At 38.3% G+C, this 24767-nt stretch overlaps 1 protein-coding gene across 1 annotated transcript; it reads left to right on the forward strand.

The window, feature by feature from the left end:
* The first annotated feature begins 120 nt into the window (after positions 1-120).
* Positions 121-19780, forward strand: LOC124406134 (equilibrative nucleoside transporter 4). Its single transcript, XM_046881526.1, has 10 exons — positions 121-503; positions 804-958; positions 1132-1260; positions 1553-1627; positions 1895-2118; positions 9735-9855; positions 11304-11468; positions 11916-12103; positions 15570-15810; positions 19201-19780. Exons 1-10 carry the CDS (start codon positions 334-336, stop codon positions 19596-19598), a joined length of 1866 nt encoding a protein of 621 aa, XP_046737482.1. The 5' UTR covers positions 121-333; the 3' UTR covers positions 19599-19780.
* The last annotated feature ends 4987 nt before the right edge of the window (positions 19781-24767 follow it).

Raw genomic sequence — 24767 nt, forward strand, 5'->3', positions numbered from 1 at the left:
ATCCTGGGATTCCCGTTGAGAAGACACAGCGCGCCCCGTGCAGCATTCGGCGCGAGGTACGAAATGCGCAGAAATCAATGCCCGTATTCTCGAAGCATGCGCCTGGGTGGATCGGGAAATAACTCAGCAAGACACACAGCAGACGTATATCACAAGAGAATCTTAACTAAGATTACGTATTATGTGAGATAAATAAGAAATAAACTGCTTATCAAGTGAAACTTGTGAAGGCTGTACCTACATTTCATATTAAAATAACTAAGCAAACTTGTTGCAGTTTATTCAGGGATGTGTTGAGACGCACGCTACTTTCAATTACCAATTCTACACAATATGGATGAAAATTTGAGCAGAGGATACGTTCAGCTGGGCAAGGCTCGCGGTATGAACGAATTCAAGTTCACCAATGGTTTCGCTCATTTGTCACCGCCGGTCGACAAGTGCAACTTTGTTTACCTTGCCCTGGTGTTGGCAGGTGCGGGATTCTTGTTACCGTACAACAGGTAACTCATCATTTATTCATTTGATATGTCATAGCAAAATAAAAAGTTTAAATTCCCGCGTCCCGCGAATTCGTCATTCCGTGATGAAAGTTTCATTATCGCCGTAGTAATCATGATGTTGAAATTTTCGTAAAAATAATCCATCCTCGTATGTTATACTTATAAGTCTTTGGAGCCCCGCCTGATGTATACATGCCATGCATACGGCAGGGCTCATGTCAAAAACGGTCTCTTTTTATCGAAACATACCTGCAATGGTAAGCTGATGAATTGGTTTAATGGGTGAATCTTCTGTTTCAGCTTTGTCATCGCTGTCGATTATTTTCAAGCGCGATATCCTGGAACTACAATCATTTTTGACATGTCGTTGGTTTATATTACGATGGCCTTTTTCGCGGTGTTTGCAAACAACATATTGGTTGAAACTTTATCTCTGAACACAAGGATAACCTTTGGTATGTATGTGTACTTCAGCATTATGCAAATGTTCCATGATATACGCACTAAACATGTATCCGAGAGAATTGAGATCCGAGAGAATTCTGAGATTCACTGTTTTTTTATGTTATTTTTATTCGTAAATAATATTGTATGCAAATGTTTGTAACGTCATAAATTGCAATAACAGGGTACCTAGTGTCTTTTGTGACATTGAACTTTGTCGTTATTTGTGAAATCTGGTGGGAACTGTTTGGCGTTAAAGCTTCGTACACTATCAACTTGGTTGCCGTCGCTGTCGTGTCTTTGGGTTGTACAGGTAAGCAGAATTTTCTCAAGGAAAGTATCAGGTACCTGTGTCCATGTTCCCTAAAAATACTTGTAAGCATTGACATTGTTGAAATAAATTTGAGAAATTTCAGACATAAAGGGTCTTTCACTCCTGAAAATTAAGTTTCCATGGACATTTCAATTGCGATGCTATTCTGCAACGACAGCGTTTGTGTTATTACTTTTTGCATGAAACATTTGTTGACTAAACGATAGTAAAAATACCTCTCTGAACTATTGAATTGGGAACCTAGTTAAAATGGATCTTATTTTCCTTTTAGTTCAACAATCGAGTTTCTACGGTTATACTTCAATGCTACCAAGTCGATATACTCAAGCCGTCATGGCTGGGGAAAGTAAGTAAAACAAATCAATACTATAGGAACAGAACTGCAGTTAGTTGTTGTTGATACGATTTTCTCACAATTATTGTTGTGTACAAACCACTATCATTCGAGACATCAGATATCACGTTCACTCCCAAGTGTTTTTATTTTTTTTATGTTTACAGTATTTCCGATTAAAACACAGTCATTAAAACGATTCGAACATTTCGAGATGATTGCCTGTTAGATTGTCTTGAATATGAACACAATGACGTAAGTGAACTTTCTTTTACCTAGGCGCTGCTGGTTTTTGGGTCTCAACTAACCGTATAATAACGAAATCCTTGGTCAACGACGAGCGTGGAAACACATCAATGTTCTTTGTCTTATCCATCCTGACAATAGTGATGTGCTTTGTGCTGCATCAAGTTGTGCGGCAGACGGATTTCGTCCAATTTTACATCACACTGTGCCAAGAAAGGTACAGAATAACCTTGGAGCCTACGGAGGACGTTGGTTTGGTGAGTAAATGAAGAATTTCACGAAAATCAGGTATTAATGGTATTATCAATGAATTTCCCTGATTGTTAAAAAGACCCTGGTCAAGGTTTCGTTAATCCACGCTGAAAGTCAAAGAATCTTTATGCAGAATTCATAAAGAATAATTCAATCCTGCGTTATACTTTGGGCTGTTTGAAACTTTACATCATCAGCTAATTCTGATCATCGTATTGGCAAAATTGAATTGCATCCCCTTTTTAACTTAGTCCGCTTGAGGGTAAGCAGAAACAACCAACTAAGTTGTATAATCGCTCTAAAGAACCTGTCATACATTCCTAGCTCAGTAAAAACTGGCACAACTATAACTGTAGTCACCTTGACCAGTTTTCCTTCCACTAGCTAACATATTTCACGATTCAAATTTTGTTTTTATTTTATTGAAACTAAGATATGTGTGTAAAGTTTCTGGGTGTCGAAGATCAATAAGGTCAAAAACAATTGTGATGTTGCGGTCCTGAGGGGAGGCCCGTTTGAGGAAACTGAAATATTTTATTCGAATACATTATTATATAAGTTTTTACTAAATTTTCTTCTAGAAACAGAAAATTAACTTGTTAAAGAAGACTTACATTCAATTACTTGATAGTCCTCATAATGGCGTCCAATTTCCCTAACGAAAGATAAAAAATGAACCGCAGAAATGGTAGAATTTCAATTAGCTTTTCATAGCCAAGATATTATCCATTAACAAGAATCAGAATCCAAGGTGACTGCCCGGTCATCATCTAAATAATGACGTGGTATTGTTAACTTTTACATCATAATCCAACACAATCAGTTATTCGTTAAATTTTGAATGCTAACCACCATCGACGGAAATCCTTCGAGCAAACATTGCTTCGAGCTTTTGGAAATCCAAGTGACTTAAAGAGTTTACTCGTGTACGCTTTATGCTTTTCTAGCGTTCGGTTAACGATGACACGTTTCGTGCAAGTTTCACAATACAGTATAGGATTTGAAAAGCAATCGTAGATATTATCTTGGACGCTTGTTCTCAACCTTTTTAGAAGAATCGGCTTCGACTAAATTTGTAAGATTGGGACGCTGCTCCAGATTTAACTTTCGCAAACTGGACAGTAGTCTTCATCAAATACGCTAGAGAATTCAGTCAGAGCCTTTCCAAGAAAAGTCGATATATTGCATGCACAATCTATCATACTTCCACGTTTATCTAGTAATAAAGATAAAAAGCGCAATTGTTACTAAGTCCTAATTGTTAAAAGCACTAATTGTTACTAAGGCTATTTAGTGTATAGTTCAATATTAGACGGAAGAAAACAAGGTTTCCGTGATTGGTTTCCACCTCTGATTTATACGCTTTAGAGACAGAGCATGCTGTTGCCATTAGTTCACCATATGAATCGCATGGGCACGTGTAATTCATGCGAACTTTGGCTTCATCTATTTGGACCGTGCCTGTTGAATTCGTATTAAATGACAACACTTTCTATTATATTCAGTCAACTCTTTATTGTTTCTCTTCATTGCCTTTCCAGATGCAGATTAACTGACCGACAGTGAAGCGTCCTCTTTTTTATACGTAGTATAATGTTCCGGTATTTTCTAGTCCTTTCTTCTCTCGATTTTTCTCCACGCTTCTTATTCTAGCTTTTTTCTTACTACTATATCGACTGTCGGTAAGTTAGCTTCTGTTCTTACCCTAGGATAATCGGTATTGCTTTCTACCGTGCCACTATTTCGAATATTGCTATCTCTTCTTCGTCGCAACGAACGGTTTTGAATAAGTTCCACATCTGGAAAGGGCTGGAGGAATTTACTCCTTTTAGGCAAACGCAGCTTTGATAGTTCGAAACGGTCACATTGAACTTTCGCAATTGCTTTATTTTGATCAGTCTTATTATTTTGATTTCACCAGGAGATAATCTAATGAATCAGAACGCATATCAACACCTGATTTACTGATTTCTGCGGCTTTATACTTCTCCAGATCGAACAAGTCGTCTTTGACATCCTCGTGCAAAATGATAATGAACTTTCGCGAAGTTTGGTTGCATACATCTTTTGTGGTATATGTCACACCATGAACAATTACAACAGATTTGCCCACATTCCCACCCTTGGTGATCGGTCGAAACTAACATCGGTGTTAGTAGATATACTGTCATATCGCATGGGTCATCGGTGGAATCTTGATGGGAATTCGACTTCATCATTTGTGATTCATCTGTGTTTACATGTCCTACAGACCATATAACGTATTTATCACATTGATCCTGAAGCTTATCATTTCAGGATATTGCGGTGTTGTACGCCGCTCGTTCGATCTTACACACAGCCGCGATGGAACGCATCTGTTTAATCATAAACTTAAAGTGTCTTACCTTCAATCAAGGTGTTATTTTTGAGGATGTTGAAGTCATTTTCCAATCTTGCAGATGTGGCAGTGATGTCTTTCGATCCCCTTATTTCCGACATCACATTAGTCCATAAGGTAAAATACTTGCAAACCGTAAGAACGGTGTCACAAATTCAGGTCAATGATACGAATTATCTCGTTCGAGTTTTTCAGACTTTTTGGCTATACCTTCAGCATAGCTTTTGATATTGTTGAAATGTGGTAAGTCCGTACTTGATGCATTATCCAGAGATTGGAATAGTTTAGCCATTAGTTGCCCATCAAAATCTGCCTCACTTTCTTCAACCAAAAACGTTCGGATAGCATATAGAAGGAACGTTTAACGACTACTGCGTTCTGAATTATTACCGCGACCACAAGCGAAGCAATTACCAATTTTTCGAAGTCTTTTCGGGTAACAGACGTGGTCATTATTCCAATGCATTGAATGTAGAATTCTGTTACCCTCGACGGTTTACCTTTGAAGTACTTCCACCTGGTAACCATTTTGATCACGTAGGCAATATCCACGCGTACGTAACAGCGTCGTTTGATACTTGGTGTCTTTTTGCGGAAAGACAGCAAAGGCGCATTCTCACGTATGTACGTCTTTAGACTGCATTCATTGAATGCGATGCAAATTCCGTTCAAAAAGGCTAGTCAGAAGTCGGTAATCGTTTCCATCGGAATGGGGAAGCCGCATCGAATCTACTCTCTCAGCGCATATACGTAATCATATTTGCATTCTGCTTTCCGGATATGAATTGAAGAACCGGTAGGATTCTTGCTGTACCATTTACTACGCCTTGATACGAAAATATTACACCAAAACATTCGTTTGGTTGAATCGATGCTTCCACAATCGAACCTGTGGCATCAAAAGTTACGGGTATTCCACTGACCATGAGATCTTCGTATAGATCTAGCTGCTCCAGGGACCAGTACATGGAACAAAATTTGTCCAATGTAATCTTCCTTATCCTACCTGAAAATTCGACGTTTGTCTTTAAGACTTGCAACGATTTTATAGGATCCGTCACCTTATGCCTGCCCAATGCTTTGTCTTTTCCTTCTTGTGGTGCGCTATTTGCTACCCTCAAACTGTACAAATCAAGGGGTTGTTCGTCACCATAATCCATATCCTTTGTTACTTCGTAAGGGCATGCAGCAGATTTTTGATATATCAATTGTTTTCGGACGTCTATTCTCTCTTCACCAAGTGAAAGGCGTTTGTTGGTATATGGTATTCCTCTAGTGTCGGAAGTTGTAACGGAAACGCGAACCTTTTGTCCTTTTTTTGGTTGATTCAAGCGTGCTCAGAGAAATTGTTACCGCATTCTTTGCACTTTCTTTTTATTATAATGTACGCCTTTTTTATTATCATACACGTTCGCTCTTTCAAAAGCATACGACAAGGCAATTTCGTTTTCTTATAGCATAGCAGAGCTTGTGCAATATACTAGCCCACCCTTTTCGTAGTACAAAGTACCTACGTCTGTTCCCGTAACGACCTTTCTCGTTATACACCACAGAATGGGACCGCATTTTCTTCAATGATTCAAGTCCGATATTTAGGTCGTAAAGCAGGTCAGGACACTTTTGCAAATTTTTTGGAACAATCGCGGTGTCATCGATTTTGAAGCTACTATCTTTACAATTAGAAACATCTCCCGAGGTGTCCATGGAATTATCATACGAATATTCCGTACTTTCGTCCAACTGCGACATTGGCAATTGAGTACTACGGTGTAGACTTTTACCACTGTGTTCGATTTCGGTCTCAGAATTGTCATTCTCATTTTCCGGATTTGTGTTTGACATTGACATTCCTCGGTTTTTTGTGATTTTGGTTAAAATATCTCCGCGGTTTTGCCCAATACGTAAATAAAAATTGTCAACTTTTATCAAATCGTCAAGTGCCGTACATGCTTCTTTCCAAATAAGATCTTGGTCTTGATTCGAAATCGTCTTTACCTGTTATTTCGAAAAGATCCACATGTGAAATCTTTTCCACAGTGAATTGTGCTAAGATTGTGGCTACGGCTGGCATGATTAAACATTGCAACAATCAGATTTCTGGTTATAGCTGGCAATTATAACGTCCTCGCACCGCTTATCTCTTATGCACCTAATATACAAACGTCTTCGGCCGAGAGCCGCTTTGCGACGACGGTAGAGTTAGAATGTAGAAGCGAGGCCACTGGCGTATGTGCGGCGGGAGTACGAATGGAGGGGGAAGGAACCTGACTGCACGCTGCTCGGACTGACGGAACTGACCGACTCGAAGCGAAGCGATCGCCGCTGTTGAACGAAGGTAGGGGGAGCGTGAATATGTGCCCAGACCATGCGTGCACATATGCAGACGCGGGCTCGAAGTTGTTCTAGCCATATCTGCTCGAATCCCTGCTCGAGGCATTAGAGTCTGTATATGCGCACGCATAGTCTGGACATATATCACCCTTTTCCTACCTTCGATCAACAGCGGCGGTCCCTTCGCTTCGAATCGGCATGTCTCTTCCATTTGCTGGTCAGGCAAAATGCGGTAAAATGCCGAGAAAATGGCTGTAACTCTTAAGCGCCTTATTGACTTTTTTCTTTAGATTAGAAGTTATTATGTATACATAATATACATACTGTATCAAATAATTCAAAAATAATTGGATAATGTTTTCATGGTTTTTTTCTCTACTCGAACCTGTGCCGACAACAGGGTGGATTGCTCCCCCTGACTTTATTGAACGTCGACACCCAAAAACTCTACACATAATTTCAAAATTAGGCCGAGAAATGAACATTTGATGGGAAGTCTGACAATAACATTCTATCTAAAGTGGAAAGTAGAACAATGAATAATGTACTTCAAAGTAATTTGTCAAAGGAGTCTCGTTATCGCTTTTGGCATATGGCTGACGATCTACGACATTATAATAAATATAAATATGTTTCATATGTTTTGTTCGAATAGTTTGGATTTGCGTGGGATAAATTCTCAGTATATAGAGCTTAACCAAAAACCGGAGTTGCAATTAACCTATTCGCACTGCTGTTTTATTGTGGGTGAAATAGATTCCAGTGATATCTAAATGCCGTGAATCGTTAAACAACCGAAATACTATTGCAGTCGTTTCAGCGGCAGCCATGTTGACGTTGTGAGTGTGTGAATACGTGTGTCAGCTGTCAACGGATTATTTCATAATAATTTTTTTCGTTAGTTTCGATTGAACATCCACAATTTTCAATAATGACTCATTTCATCACAAAACATTTGAAAAGTATTTTCTAGTTTTCACATGTAGTAGTGTCAGAGAAATAAAATAAAAAAAGGGTCATGACTATGGTTGACTCTTAAAATGTCTCATGCAACTGGTTGATTATGCGATCTTTGGTCAGAGATCAGTTGAGAGATGACCAACGCTCCCAAAAACCCGGTCCACGAAATTACGTATCCAGGTGGAACAATGTGAATAGAGTAGTTAGGTAAGTGTACCAGTTATTGACACGTTTAGACCCAATAATTGACCCTTTCATTTTCCATTATTATAAATTGACGACATAAATTGTGAATTTCTAGATGACTAAAACTAACGGCTAGAGAGTTAGACATTACACATTCATTTTTGGTAATCTTACCCAGGGACAGGGTCAGGAACTGGTACACTTACCTCAGCAACCCATTATCCGAAATGCGCGTGCTGGTTGGTACACAGAATATTGACAGAGATGTCGATTTTAAAATACGATGCAATGCGCTGCTATAGCGTGTTAGACTGTAGACACATTTATCATTTGTATTTCAATAATTGTTTCCCTAAGCGGAACGGTACAGCCCAACACGATGCCAATTATTCTATTATTTTTGTAGATTGCTTCTGCATGTTTTTCAAATAAGTCAGGAAAAATCAAACAGTGGGTTTTCGCGGAGCGAAAAGTGTGTTCGAATTCGATTTCATATATCGCTTAGACGAATAAAGATATCAAAAATCTGATAATTGTTACTAATTGCACCTGAATCGCTCGTAATTCCTTTGCAGATTTCGTAATTTGCTCCCTCATACTTTTCGAGAAATCTGAAAAAAAAACCAGAGTATCCGACCTGTAGGTTATGTCGACGAGCAGCGAATTTCAAATTGTATCTAAAACGAAAAATGACAATTCGGTCCAAGTCACAATTTCTTTTGATTGCTCCTCGATTTCTCGACAATTATCTACCAGTTTCGTCATTTGCTTCCTCATAGCTGTCAAGAAAAAAACTGGGAAAAATGACACGAACTCGTTGCACAGCGGAGGGTCGAGTAGCGGCAGTTTGAACTCATGTACCTTACGAAAAATGGTCATTCGGCACGATTGCATATTACTCCTAATTGCTGCCGTAGTGCTCTATTCACATTGCTCGACGTGATTTCGTAGACTAGGTTTTCGGGAGCGAATGTCATCTCTCACCTCATCTCTGCTTCGGTCAACTCTTTGATGAACACTGCATCCTACGGCTGTGTCACATTCAGGTTCAAGAGGATGCAATTGTCAGTAATCACCAACCGAGTAAAGTTTCACTCACCTCTACCCTACACGTTTGTGCATCACTAACGTAAAATAAAAACTGCAGTTAGCACCATTCTGCATGTAATGCGAAATACAAATAACCAAAAAAGATTTGTTGCACGCAACAATAGTGCCAAAAAATCTATTCCTGTAATTGAATTACAACTTATTCAAGGAATACATTTTCTGGTGTCATTCTTGCATGAATCAAAAAAAGTTTTCGGACATTTTCCTTCACTACTCTTGTGTCACTTGTTATTCTCACGTTTAGTTTACGTTGACGGTTGTATATAATGGTTGGTAAATGATTCGGCAATATGCCAAGTTTTACGAGTCCACTGATTTCAGAAGTTCCACCATCAATGCATCGCTATTCAAGAAATGATATTTCACGCAACTTTTCAGAGATCCCCTGTCTTTGACGTATTTCGGTCTGTTAACTAAAAAATCTCAAGAAGAAATTTAACGAGAAACGATTCCAAGTAGGTGGATCAAAAAGTTCTCACGAGATCTTCTTCTAGAAGTTCATAAGATGTTTAAACTGTTTCCAATGAAACTAGGAATTACAACTAACAATGAGTACCTTGAAGAAACTACAATAAAGAAATAATCTGTTGACTTCCCGAATTTCGATTCAACAAATTTGTAATTAAATACGAGTATTTCTGCTTTTTGCTGCAGATGGATCCCTTGGACCACGTTGGAGATTCATCTAAAGGACAGTATGGCGTTCTGAAACTCCAAACCAGCCCCCTAGCTACGGACTCCGCTGCCGCCGAAAACGTCGATGCTGCGAGTAACGGTTCGTGCAGAGTATAAGTATTTCATAAAATGATATCAATTTGTGTGATGAACTAATTAATAGATAGTGAAAATAATGACAACGTCTCACCCTGATGCAAACTTTTCAAAAATAATCACTTCATTATTTTACCAATCCAAGTGAATAATAATCAGTGAAAGACATTTTCGTGCTATTTGTATAGTAGGGCTGGTTCTGGTTCAAAATTTTATAGTACGATGCCGAATGGAAGAGGTAACAGCACTTTTTAATCTTGAATGCTTACACTCATCAGTTAGAGTTGCTATGCTACAAAATTATTCAAAACTTCTTTCAAAGAAGGTCAAAAGTGCCTTCACTTCAGATTGATTTTGAGCTTCACCAGCTGCCAAGCATTAACAAGATCTGCTTCATGCTTTCACTGAATTTCAACCCCTTATTTATCGCGCAATTTAAAAGGAACAATCTCAATTTTCTGTTTTTATTAATTTTCTCTAAAGCTTTGTTAATTTGAGCTTCATAAAAATCCATGGGTATATGTATATCGTTAACAAAATGAGTGCGAGAATTTGCGTCTCACAAAAGTAAAAAATATCTGATTTGATATTTTGAACTGTCTTTTAAAAGGAGCCAGTCTAAAACCATTTTTTATTATATACGTTTGAATTTTTGAATTACGTTGTGGAATTATAATTCATTTCAGGGTGTCCTTCTTCAAAAAATTAGAGCAAACTTCATTCTTCTAAAATTGCCACCGCCAATTTTTTAAAATAATTTTTGTTAGTAGTCTAACCTGTTGAAGCATAATTTTTTCCTTGCAGTCAAGTTCCTTGAAACTGGCTATATAAAGGTTCTCAAGGCTGCTGATTTCAAAAACGGGGTCAGATCTGAGAAATTTTCAAAATTCAAAATGCCGGATCTAATATGCTGGACTGAAAATGTAAAAGTGATCGGAATGCACACTCACGGGTTCTTTCGGTTACAAAATACGACCCCGAAAACCCTCGAGTAACAAATTTCACGCAAATAGGATTAATTTTTATATTTTGAGTTCACCATATTGGATCCGCTATTTTGATTTTGAAATTTTTACATCAGATTCATTTTTAGCAACCTCAAAAACCCAAGATTAACAAGTTCTATTTTTCTAGTCCCCCATAACCTTCCCACAATTGCATTTATTCTGTAAAAACAGACATTGTCAACACTGTATTGATAGCGCTCAGTATATTTGCGGAATCACCATAACCCATCTCAAAACATTAACATTTACATCTTAGAAGTTCAATTATGCAAAAAAAAAAAAAATGACAGCGATGTCTCAAAAATTAAATGTAAATCTTCAATAGCTGATTCAAAAAAAGTGTCTCATATATGAGACGCCGTACTGCAAAGGGTTAACTGCAACTCCATATTACCTTGCATTCGAATGCATTCTAATTTACACCGTACATCATTCAAATTTACAGGACAATATTCAGCCTTTTCATTCAGCAACCCTGTCTACGAGCCCGGTGCACCATCTGGAAATCCTCCCAACAGTGCTGGTCCAACTTACAAGGTTGAAGATATCGTTGTTCGTGCCCGTGGAACTTATGGATCCCGAAACAACAGGCCTTGGTCTGGAATTAAGAGTAAGTACCAGCCAGTGCCATAATGAACGATGTAACGATGTACCACCATGGGAAACGTAGGTAGAAATGGTCCCTTTCTACCAGAAGCTCTCAAGTTTTAACACCAGGGCCCAATTTTGGAAAGGAATGCTTACCATGGGCTAGTGAAAAACCACACCATAATATATTCTTCAGAAATGTAAATCAAATCGTTGTTACGCGTATTCGAACTGCAGCTCCGGTTCACTGACAGTGGTGAAATCTCTGAAATTACAAATCAGTCTGACTATGGTCATATAGATCTCAAACTCTTTGCTCAATACTGAATTAATCATGGCCAGCACACGCGTGCCCTAAAACTGCAATGGATGATCATCAATTATAAATTCAATCAAATATACAAGTTATAATATACCGTCCTGTTTTCACAATACCCATCATAACGGGTGCAACTTATATATCTTTCAGGAGGTCTATTGGCACGACTAGAAGTTGCAAAATTGATCTTTCCATACATGACAAGCATAGGAGTTGCTTACTTTGTCACGCTCTGCCTCTATCCAGGAATAGTTTCCGAAATTGTATCCTGCAAGTTTGAATCATGGATGCCGGTGATTTTGATGGCCGCTTTCAACGCAGCAGATCTTCTGGGAAAAGTAAGAAACCACCTACGAATTTATTAACATGGTATAAAATCGATTAAATCATAATTTGTAATCTGTTGGAAGTCACCACAAGCCGAAATTTTGACCCTTTGCACGTATAAGCATTGCACTTTGAAATTTTAAACCCTCAAAAATTCAGAGCAATGAAAATTTTCCCCATTTGGATAGATGGGGTTGACTTAGCAGTTAAGCTGCATTTTGATCCACATTAATTTTCGTTAATAATAATTTTTACATAAACAGATTAATTTGGTCATTTTTTGCAACTCACATCAATTAATTCGGGATCTTACTTGATTGTGGACGAGCTGCCTGCAAAATCTTGCTTCAATTTCTCATTTACTCAAGTTTTATCTCTTAAGGAGGTGCTATAATCAGTCCTTACTGACTGAGTAGAATTTCACTATTTTTTTTCTTAAAGATCTAAGGCCGCGCAGCACTAATGTGAAAATACCGCAGTCTGCGCAATTCTTAATGCAATGTCGAACAAGAATATCCAAAAACGTTCCTATCTAGAATTATATATTAATTCGATTACAGGAACATGTTTCGTAACATTATGGTTGCGTAAAATAAAACTTATTCTGAATATTTGTATTATGCATTGCATGCAAAAATTGTGCTATTTACTGCTTTACCACTGCAGTGAAGCAAAGGCTTTAGAAACCATCAAAATAAGTGATATTTAACACGATCAGTAAAGACTGACCATATAGCATCCTTAAAAAAAAAAGGATATTCGAGTGATGAAAGTTCATGTTCACCTAATATGCCATTTTTCACAATGTAATTCATCAATTGTAAATGTGGTAACACTGATGGAATGGACACGAAAATACTTCAGCCATTTAAACGAGACTTGTTCTTGTATTATGTCACGCCTAGCCATGGACTTATGGATGGAAAGGTAACACATTGGCGTGTGTATTGTGCTTTGTACCGAGGGTATTGACGCAGACCAATATCGTCTAGTTGATTTTTTCCTCTTTCTGTAAGGTGTAAGCCTCCTGCAAAGTAGATACTAATGGTCGGAATGTACTTGACGGAATTTATTGAAGGAAACGCAGTTCCATTTATGTTATTCGCACCATAGAGCTTGTGTAGCCCATTGGATTGGATCACAGAGACTGTTGAGAAAATAATGAAATGGTTAATGATAACTAAGTTCAACATACAATTCTGTATCAATCAGTGGCACGTCGTTATTCTATGTACCCTATTTACCTACAGAATTTGACCACATTTCGAACGCGCCGTCCATTAGAGAGTGCCCTCCTTCTCTAAACTCCATCATCGCGAACTCACCTAGCATTTACCTGCCTGCCATCTTATGAAGCCACACGGTATTTATATGGCGTGATGTACGGTAGCTGTATCTGAAATTTACTTAACATTTATCCGGCTACCATGTCGCGTTACCATGTGGCATTCTGGTGGGTTGAGTCACCAGGGCCGTGATTAGAGCCTGTGCCAGATTTACACAGCCACCACGTTACGAAGCCATATAGCGACGGTACGGTCCTAACTCTCGTGGCAGCATCTAAATTGTACAGATCATTGACTTGTCTACCATCTCGCACTGCCATGTGGCTATTTGATGGGTTCAGGCACCAGGGCGATGATTCGAGTTTATGCGGGATTCAGATGGCCGTCACGTTCAAGTTCAAGTTTCGTTTATTCATGGATTCGTTTTTTTTTACATTGGGTTTGGTTGTGTGTTATGTATAATGACGGCCCTTAAATTTTTATTCCAGTGCTTATGAGTTGTGTTTCATTTCTGGTTTGAAATTGATTTTGTTCTCCCTTCCTCTCTTACGTCTACTTAAATCTAGGCATGGGTGGTTGATTCTCGGGATGGTGGAAATTTTATTTACACTGAAGTGGTGTTTGTTATATCACGTTTCCGACAGTACATACATTCCTGCATCTAGAGCGGGTATTTTGGAAGTGGTTTACAAAGCTACATAGTCATAATACAGCCCAATCTCCTATAGCCATATCTCGAATCACCTCGAGCTAACTTCTAGCTTTTTATTAATATTTCGAATTTGACCAACATTGGCGTAGACACGAGCCCGCATCTAAATCATCCTCTCAATGATAAAAAATTGGGTCGAATCTCTATTACATGCCAGTGCTACTTGGCAACGAGATGCGCTAAATATACAACAGCGTACTCATACCATATAGCTTCTATTCGTACACTTCCTAATACTACAACTAGATGGACTTAGTTTCTGCCAACAAATTCAGTTGCACAATAGATGAGATAATAAAATGCGGCCGTTCTGTAATACGCGAAAAATAACTGGGACTCTGGAATTTGCGTGAGTAGCTTAATGTAAATATATCATATATTATACGGCGTTAGACACATAAGATGTCTACTTTCAATAAAAAATTGAAATATAACTATGCATTTTTAAAAGTGGCCTCTTCACGGCGGCGATGTGGTCAAGTTTCATGGTTTTTTATTGGTTTTAATGTAGCGGGTCGGTACGAGAAGTACAGATATTTACCATGCAGCAAGAATCGAAGCATATGGCAACTATATGGCTGAAAGATATTGCAATTCCATGGCAGCCATACAGCAACTATATGATAAAACTCATTAAATTTTAATAGACGCTACATGTAAAGCTCACGGCTATATGCTGGCATGTATGCGGTAACGACAACCAAGACTTATGGCTTGTAGGTGGTGGTAAGATCGTCGAGATGCATCGTGCTATCTTGGGTTTGTGGTAGCGGCCAAGTCTCTGAAATTGCTATCATCAACGTGGAATCGACAAAGCAGCTTGATATTGCAAACATGTTGTGGCCTCAAAGAAACCTTATAAATGCTGGATAATTTTACTACCTAGCTGCCATTTTAAAACCATGAATAAACCGTAGAGTTCGACAAGGGGTCCACCATTTAAAAACCACGAATGTTGGTTGTCGTTGCCAAGTACATACATTCCACGATAAAATCGTCAACTAGCGACAGAGTGGCTATGTTGATAGTTGAGTTTGGCCATGCAGAAGTCATATAGTTGCCTCTGAAAATCGTTACTTGGTTACCGACAGGGCGATTCCAACCGATTGGTTCATTTCAATCATGGCGTAGCCACAGAATTCTGTCATTAGCCGAGTCACTGGCGTAGACAGGGGAAAACACCCATCGGTTGGGACAAATACAGCCAGTTTGGCACTGTCGTCAATTTTGTGCACGGTCTCTGTACCCTGAAGATGTGCAACTGAGCTTTTCCACTCGATCCCGCTTCCGATTCAAAAACAACACTGTCCTTTCGTGCCTCACGCAAAAAAGGGACAAGCTTTTTAGCTACAACGGGCTGGTTGGAGATTCGAATGAAAATTACTAAACATCTCGTGACGATCAAGATACTGCCCATGAACACGAGACTGATAGTTCTTTAACACTGCTACTTTTGCTAACAGTGCTACTTTTTCTCAGGTCTTAGCCTCGATCCCATACGAATGGACTCGTACACAACTACTATACTTTTCCGGAGCTCGTGCGATTCTCATTCCCCTGTTCCTACTGTGCGCCATTCCAAGACGAGCGCCCATTTTGTCAAGCGAAGGCTATCCGCTATTATTCTCGCTGCTCCTGGGCTTGACTAACGGAATTGTTGGAAGTGTACCTATGATTCAAGCGCCCAGCAAGGTACCGGAGGAGCACAAAGAATTGACGGGTAAGAAGCTATATACCTATATCAATACACCTTTTAACCAATGGACCACTATCATATGTACTATTTATAAAAATATATACAGGGAAGGTCTGGTGAATGGGTCCGATCCGACCCACTGAGTGGGCCTGCATAAACACACGCACAACTCTTATGTGAGCCGAGCTTGACGGCCAATTACTGCCAACTTGAGAAAAATTACGACCCGCTAAGGGATCTTGAGGCCCGCGAGCGTCATGGTAACCGTTGGCGTCAGAGCCTCACAAGGAAGTTAAAATTAATTTCAGAACCGTATCCGATATCCCCATGCAAAGTGAATCACTAGATCGCGATCAATTGACGATACATGATTACCGATTTCATTAGAAGACGTGGTTAAAATAAGTCGACTAGAAACAATTATTCAATTAATTTGAATTCCGGAATAATTAAATTCAGCGGATAGCGTAACGATGCAAAAATTAAGCAAATCAGAATAGCATGCGAGTGAAACAAAGTTAAATGACACGAATTTTATTACGAATAAATTAGTAACAGGACTTCAGAGAACCTGTTTAATGATAATTTACTCAAGATTTTGACTATTCAATCAATTTAATAGTCAATTATCGAAATTTGAAACGTAAAACTACGTGCACTTTTCTAATTTCTGAAATAATTATCTTCGAAATTTTAACTAGAGTGACATCAGCGCAATGAAGTTATGGCGATAGAAGCGGCTAGGCTTGCAAATTACATAAAAATCCATTGATCATCTCTCGAGATGTTGTATACAATTTTTAATTTCCTACTCAGTTTTTTCGAAAAAAATGGAAGAAGAGAAGTTAATATAATCACCCTGAAAACAAAAAGTTGACCCAGCAAATACACAGCGCTGGACCATTGATGCAGTGGTTTAATATAGTGCTGCTGCACTGAAAGCTCGCCGTTACAGCAAAAACTCGGCAATGATTACGTAAACGATCAAAATAGTTTTCCACATCAATTTATTTGGTCGAATGCAATTTCTATTATTCACATTTAAAGTTAATATTAACTTACAATTAGTGAAGAACCCTTAAAATCGGAATTGTAGTTTCTCGATAAATCTGACGCAATCAAAACGGGATTCGATCTGGGAAGGCTGGCATTATTAATCACACGCTCTACCCACTATAAGCTGCACTACGCTTTACGAAAAAGGAAACTTTTTCCTACTCGTACACTGGTATAATTTCGTGCGGTCATAGAGTATTAAAAATTACCTCAGTAGGGAACACGAACCGCAAAAATTTTTATTCACGATTGTATCATCATCAAGGGTCGCAGGCGTTCAATATCCCTGTTTTGGCAAAAATTTGGTCTATTACTTCATCAACGCAACATACTTACATCAACGATTACTGCTTAACTACAAGTTTTGGTCAGTAAACTGGTCAACCCGTTAATTCTGAATTCCTTGTTTCTGGCAAAAACTCCATGGATCCATGAAAATTGCTTTCATCGGACAAACGATGGCATATCGCCATCATCAGCCGGCCGGTGTTACCTGTACTGAATCATCAAAATCCTAATAATGCCATGAACCATAAAGCCAAAGTGATGACAATCCGTTTGAAGCTGTGGACATTATATTAAAATTTTCTATACGTTACCAAAATGATAGAGCGGCCGATATCAAACGATCAAATCGTAGAAGAATCTGGGTTCGTCAGTAGCAAGGTGAAGGGTACTCGGTTGTCATAACATAGGTACTATCCAACAGTATATCAGTAATTTTTTTACCATGCCAATAAAAAGTTTCCCAACTCGCCAATACCGAGCCATCAAAATGCAAGCAAATCTGCGTCCAGCAGTGGCAACGTGATGGCTCCTCGATTGTGGTGAGGTACAGAATGTCCCGAAGTAAATCAGTAATGAGTTGTCGATATCGACGAATTAAGTGTTGGTGGATGCTGGTAGAAATGTACGTACCGGGTTGTCACCACCGTAGATGTGCTGGCGAAGCAAATGTTGGCCTATGCCATCACATTGCCAGTACTACTAATGCTGTCCCATTACAACATTGGCAATTCTATATTTGCTGGAAAGTTTTCATTCAGATCTTGACGTTTCAAGGCTAGAGAATCACCCGCAACCATTATCGGTGTGCGTGTGCGTATGATCAATTTTTTGTTCAATGACTCTGAGTAACATATTTTGGTCTCCTTTTACGGGGCTTGTCTTTACTTACAACTGATTATATTTTGGATATGATCGGTCCAGTCATTTTCGAGTTATTCGATTATGAATATAAAAAAAACAAGGATTACGACATCGCGAGCGTGAATGAACAGACTTTGATGATTTTGATCTTTTGTCGGTGATGTTGTTTTTGAGTTATTTGAGTAATAAAATAAATTTCAAAAATTCAATGTCTTATGGACTCGAAACGTATTCCACCGGGAAGTTATTGAGCTGGCCCCATCAAGGTGGGTCAAATCAACCACTTGTTTTTTAATGTCGTTACTCAAATAACTCGAAAACTACCAAACTGGTCATATCTAAAATATAATCAGTTTTCAGTTAAGAGAAGCCCCGTAGATTGAGATAAAAATTATCCAAATGAAGTCATTCGTTCCCCAGATATTGTCAAACGAAAATTGGTCGCACGCACACGGACTTCCATCCAAAAATGGTCGGAGGGATTCTTGAATCCTTAAAACTTCGAGATTTAGTGACAACTCAACTCTCCATTTTCCGGGTGCTTATAATAACTTCCGTTATTCTTTCTTGTCTATGGAGCAGGAAGTTAAACAATGTGGAGGGATTTTATAGATGAAAGTATTCGATTCGATTATATTTCTCAAATTTATTGAAAATTATTTGGGTTTCCATAATAACCGCTTACTTATAGGAATGAGAAGTCACTATTTTTCAGTTATATGTCAACATTCTTCTGCAAAGATCACAGGCATAATTATAACTACAGAATCAGTGACTTTCCACTGATATTCACTATGTAATTCGATTTATTGATATTTAGAAGGCAGGATTCACAATAGCGGTAAATTTAAACTTACTAACTTTACAACATGTTAAAAATATGATCCGAGAGACATCAATATTTCATCCGACGAAATGACTACTGATCATCCAGTATCGAGTGGTTGACTGGGGAAATCCTTTGAAATTCTTTAAAGTCTATGAAATCTTCAAGATCTCTAAAATTTTGTTGAAATAATCTGAAATCTTGTGTAATCGTATGAAATTTTTTCAAATTACACAATCTTGAAATCTGTTTCACGCATAAACTGATGAGTGTAATGCAACACCTCGTCCAGCACCAATGCAATTTTGAATTTAATATTAAATGACAGATCATGGTAAGAACATCAATTTTACGGCCGTTTAAGTAGAATTTACCAATTACAGGCAACATCATGACACTGTCTTACACGACGGGACTGACCGTTGGATCTCTACTGGCTTATATGCTCGATGCTTGCCTGGGACCCCCGCTTCAAACGAAAGACATATGCCCAAAAGTCCGGAAGATCATATCGGCTACAGTCAACTCCACATCATCAATCCTCATGCAGACAAGTACAATGGCGACAATCACCACTGGCCTTCCAATGATAGATAGACTGACAAGAATTCCTGAATTGAAGACCATCACGACCGCAGTCGCCGCTGCCATGGCAACTACGGTATTTTCCAACGACACAACAACGTTCTCCAACAGCAGTACGCTCAACGCTGTTACAACTGTGCTACCAAAATTTTGGGCTAATGCAACCGCGGCGAGCAACGCGATTTTACCACATTGAAATAACGTGTGGCAGCTAACATATATTGTCTCACTTAACTCTCCGTTTTCATACTAGGTTTTCACGACCCAGAAATTTTTAAATCAATAGTACATTATGTAACAAGGAAATCATGAACTTTTATTCTTGTGTCACATATGAGACTTTATTTTCGACTCAACTTTGGCCTCATTATTAACTTGAAAAGAAAAAAAAGAAAATCCATACAAGACATCAAGTAATGCATGGATGAAGGTCAGCGGAAGTTAAGATGTGGTAGTGGGTCTAGGGCTGCAGGCCCCGGTGGGGATATAGAGAGCAGGGACTCCACCGGGGGGGGTCACCCACATATAATAAAACGTACTTTTCAGAAATTAAAAAACGATTTCAAATCTTGGAAATACATTAAAAATAATTGTCTGGGATACTAGCAGCATCAACAATTCACAATATGATACAAAATAATACTCAATTATAATACAGAGAGATGTAGTTCAAAATGTAAAAGAAGGAAAAAAACCCAGAAGAATTGAGCACGACTTACAGTAGTTACCAATGATGTGTAACATCTAAACTCGGTAATGAACAAAAGTTTCGTGAAAATATTATGGTTGTGCATGGCAAAAGCGTCTGGCTGTTCAAGACTAAGGTTAGCAGAGCGAACGGTTGACAGCGTTGAGTCGGAAATAAACATGTTCTTCTTGGACTAAGCGCAGCTCCAATTCTTCCCGCAAGGTAATAATATCGTGTTCCTTAGCCTCGTAAATATCTCCATACTTTTCCAAAAAATAGGTTTCGAGATACTTTAAACTGAAAATGAATGTGGCTCAATTTATAATTTTACTAAAGTGCGTAAACGAAGGGATAATATGTAGTTATTGCGTGCATGTGCAGGGCATTTTCACACATACATTACGCATTATGTCTGATTTTCTGTAAATGAAGACTGTACGTAATGGATGGAAATCAATGTGCACTAATGAAATAATTATTCGATGAAAGTTTCAGAGCATTGTGCCAACATTTCTATGCATCCCAATCTAAGCTAAGCTGATCTACGTCTTCAGTAGCGTTACAGTTTTTCATAACACTGAATGCGTGTTTTGATATCACTGAATACAAGACATTGAGAGTGCTTTCAATGATTAAATTTTGCTGTATACATCATCGCTGGGGCAGCTGAAAATTGTATTTCCCATGATAACGAACCTGCTAATAAACCAGGTAGTCAAATATGAATATAGTATGCAAACACAGGCAACCGAACATACTACGACGTATACGCGGAAATACACTGTATATTATCGTTTCTAATGAAATTGGAGATCTTCGCTGTTTACCGTTTGGCTTAGAATTATTGTATGCCTGGATATCTGTATTCTTGCGAAATCCAAAAATCGTGAAAACCTTGAAATGAAATTGTTGTAGATCCGGCTTTCCGTTTCTTAATTATTAACTATGAAAATATATTTTATGTGAACTGTAAAAAGGTGCGTTAAATTACTGTCACCGTATATTTATTATAGCATAATAATATCCTCGACGCGTTAAGCATTGTATAAATATTATATATCTATTAACGGCAATGTTTAATATCACGAGCAGGGCTGATTCTTGTGTAATATTGTTAATATAGTGCACGTATAAAAAATAATAACGAAAGTACGTGACGCTGATAGGTAGGTACTCACAATTTCCATATTTTAGAAACTACTATTTGAAAAGCATCTTATTTTACCGTGACTGTCAATGTCACGCTTGTACGGATAGTTGAAAAATTCCACCAATATTGAGAAGTCATAATTTCATCGGACATCCGTTACATCAGGCAACTGTACCTTTCATAATATCGTCTTTCATAACTTGAGTTGTGTTTCGCAGAGTTGGTTGAAAATTTACACCAATAAAACGAGGCACTAGGAGCATAGTCAAAAACTCTCACTAACTACATATCTGTAATGTTTGCGACTTTCAAATCCTAAAAATGGGTAAGACAGATTTGAAATATCAGTATTCTATGTATCAAATCTCGTATCGATAAAATTTTTCATTCTTCAAAGGCGGCGCCACATATCATGTGAAAATGTAAATAGGGTAGCCATACTGAAGAATTTATCTTACAATCGCAAATTCACTGAGATATACAGCAATCAAAAACTTGTACAAGCTGATCAGTCTAAAAATGAACAAATTCGTCGTTATGAACATTAGATGAAACTTCTGTTTATTGTGTGCCATTTACTGTGTGCAAAAAATGTTACAAGTTTATTTTGAAAAATACAAAATATCAAAATAATGGTGTACTTAATTTATAAATCAATTTTTTATATGTTTTTAAGAAACTGTTCTAAGGTCTTCTAAAATTTTAAATACCGCATACCTCGAACATTGCAATCTGTGGCAGTTTGTCCAGGTTTGAAGATAAATTTGAAGGCAGTATTGTTGCTTCTGTGACGATCCAAGTAGAATGTAAACAATAAATTTATTTTATTTGTCTACGTACTCCGGTTCACGTCTTGGACCCGCAGCAAGACGTGCACCAAGCTTTTGGAATGTCCAGCCAATTTCTAACTTCATTTTACGACTTCTAATCCTCGTCGTGAGTGAAGACGAATGCTCACAATCAGATGCATTAATAACACTTAACGGATAACTACAATCTCTAATCTAGTAATAAGATTAAATGATGAGTATTGAAAAGTGTCCTCATGACGCCAGAGCCTGATTATCAGCGCCATTTTATCACCACATAATCTAAGTTTTTAATTTTAATAGAAGCAAATCGTAATTCTTGAGGTTTCGAATCACTCATATCACACAAATTAGTGAAACGTTATGAATAATATACCTTTTCTACTATCCAGACGAAAAAAATACGGTCAACGGTTAGCTGTCAGCCTGGTTGCATTAGTTTTATTTTTTTCCGCCAGATGACGCATTGCAACGTGACGATCACAATACGCAGTTGATCACAGGAGCCCCTACTGTCAGTCACGCACTGGATATCCAGATGAATGGTTTCTCAGTGATATCAGCTTCGGCAATCATCAATTACTGAACGAGTGCCGACTTTGCAGCGAAGGAAGCTTTTGTTGTTAGTGTATTAGTAATTGAGGGATTAATCCCAAAATTGCTCAATGATACACTGACACTGATAAAGTTTATAGTATTTCACTGATAGTTTATTTTACACAAATGATAATGAAAGATTTATTTACTAAAAAAATTGAGAGAGTAAAGTTAATGATTTTACAGATTTCTGGATCTCCTGAATTAGTATGTCCTACAATATTCTATTGTTTTCTATGCATTTGTATGGATAAATAAGATCCTAAAGCTTGATTAAGTGTTTGGAAGTTGATGGAGTTTGATATTGCCTTGTCTTTAGCGCAAATGATTTCAGTCTATTCTTATTGTCCCTAATTATTTTAAGTAATAGGTGTTTGTTTTGAGGGGGATGAGCGTCGAAAGTGGTGAACGTTGTCGAAAACCTTCTACAACCTGCTACAAATTCCCAAACTGTCTAGATGTTTCTATTGGCTCCGATGTACTCTTACGTATTCGATTGGCATATTTATATACTAGAACTTTCCAGATTCATATTGCGAAGATAATTTCTACATGAGGCAAATTATGTGAACATAACACTCCAATATATAAATGAGAATTTTTGACAGTAACGGAAGTAAAAGTGTCTGATGAAATTATATTTAATAAATAATTTCACGGTAAGATATCAGTCACGATACTATTTTATCGGTACAGTAGAGCAAGGAACAGTCATTTTTAACTTGTTTTGAAATATTTACTCACACACCATTAGATATTTTTCCGGTATTCAAAATATATGCACAATGTGCAAAATAAATGCTACTGTGTATCGATTGTTTGCCAAATAATCAAGTAGATATTCAATTTCACATATCCATTTTATTGATACAGTTATTGACTGCAGGGGCTTCCGAGCCAAATCTGCTTTACCACGGAAACGTGCTCCGAGCATGACCTACATGCGGCCGGGATGTTATCGTCAGAGATATCAAAATTCGGGCGTGTCCCACATGCAGTCGGTGTGTTACTGACAGAGAAGTCATATAACACATGTAAACAGTAAAATATTTAATGTGGAGGTGGCTGATAATTGGCGTCAAGTTGACGTGACGGTAAATTGTCGCCGGCGAAAAGACGGTTATTAAAATGGGCAAAGTGCCGCGCGTCGAAACCCACATGGTTAAGTCCATGGATCTCAAATACATTTTTATTCGAAGAATTGAAAAATCTAGGATTGTTAATTCGAAATGTGAAATAATGGAGAAAATGAAGAAGCAAGATGCAGTAGCCACTGCTCTCTATGGAGATCAGTGAAAGTAACTGATGGGCGTATTCAGACCGCCTAAATCTAGTCCTCTCGCAAAATTACGTCGATACAGTACATCCAAGAATCGATTCCAGAATTATTCAAAATCATCAAAATTTTCAGTGAAAATCCAAAGAGGCCTTACTGCCTTAGTACACACACACCACTACGACTGTCACGGATAAGCGACTATATTTTGTGAGCTGTTTGCTCTGCTCAGTTTTTCGAACTGGCTCACCAAGCTAACTCAGGGACCTCCTTTTTTTAAACCATTAGGTATAGGCCAGGGACCTCCTTACCACACCACACATGAGAATACTTTGCGCTGTTCCGTCATCTGTTCAGACCACGTTCAGACTCTGTTGTCGACCAAGCTTCGGCACTTCGCACGCGTCCCCTCACTATACCGTGTGCCCATGAGGAAAGTGCGCACCAAAGAGGATCTTTGGTGCGCACCTTATGCGCATGCGTCAAGTCATTCAAATTTTATTGTTACTGTTAGCTGTAGGCTCCTAGGGACATTTTCTGACAGTCGCGATTAGTATTGGGTCGGCTGCTTAATCAAGCGGTAACTGTGTCGGCCAATAAAATTCGAACGACTTGACGCGCGCGCATAAGGTGCGCACCTTCCTCATGGACACACGGTATAAAGCTGCTCTTACCGCGACGGCACTAATTCTTACTCGAATCGTCATTCCGCTCACCTCGGTTAGTCTCTTTACATGGATAGAGCTAGTCCTATCCTGTCCCATAAGCGGTGGGTATAGAAAGGATAGATATCGTAGCGTGAGCTTAGATACTGTATACCGGGACCATCTCTAGAAACTAAACAG

This window comes from Diprion similis, chromosome 1, assembly GCF_021155765.1.
Source record: "Diprion similis isolate iyDipSimi1 chromosome 1, iyDipSimi1.1, whole genome shotgun sequence".
In the NCBI taxonomy this organism is placed as follows: domain Eukaryota; kingdom Metazoa; phylum Arthropoda; class Insecta; order Hymenoptera; family Diprionidae; genus Diprion; species Diprion similis.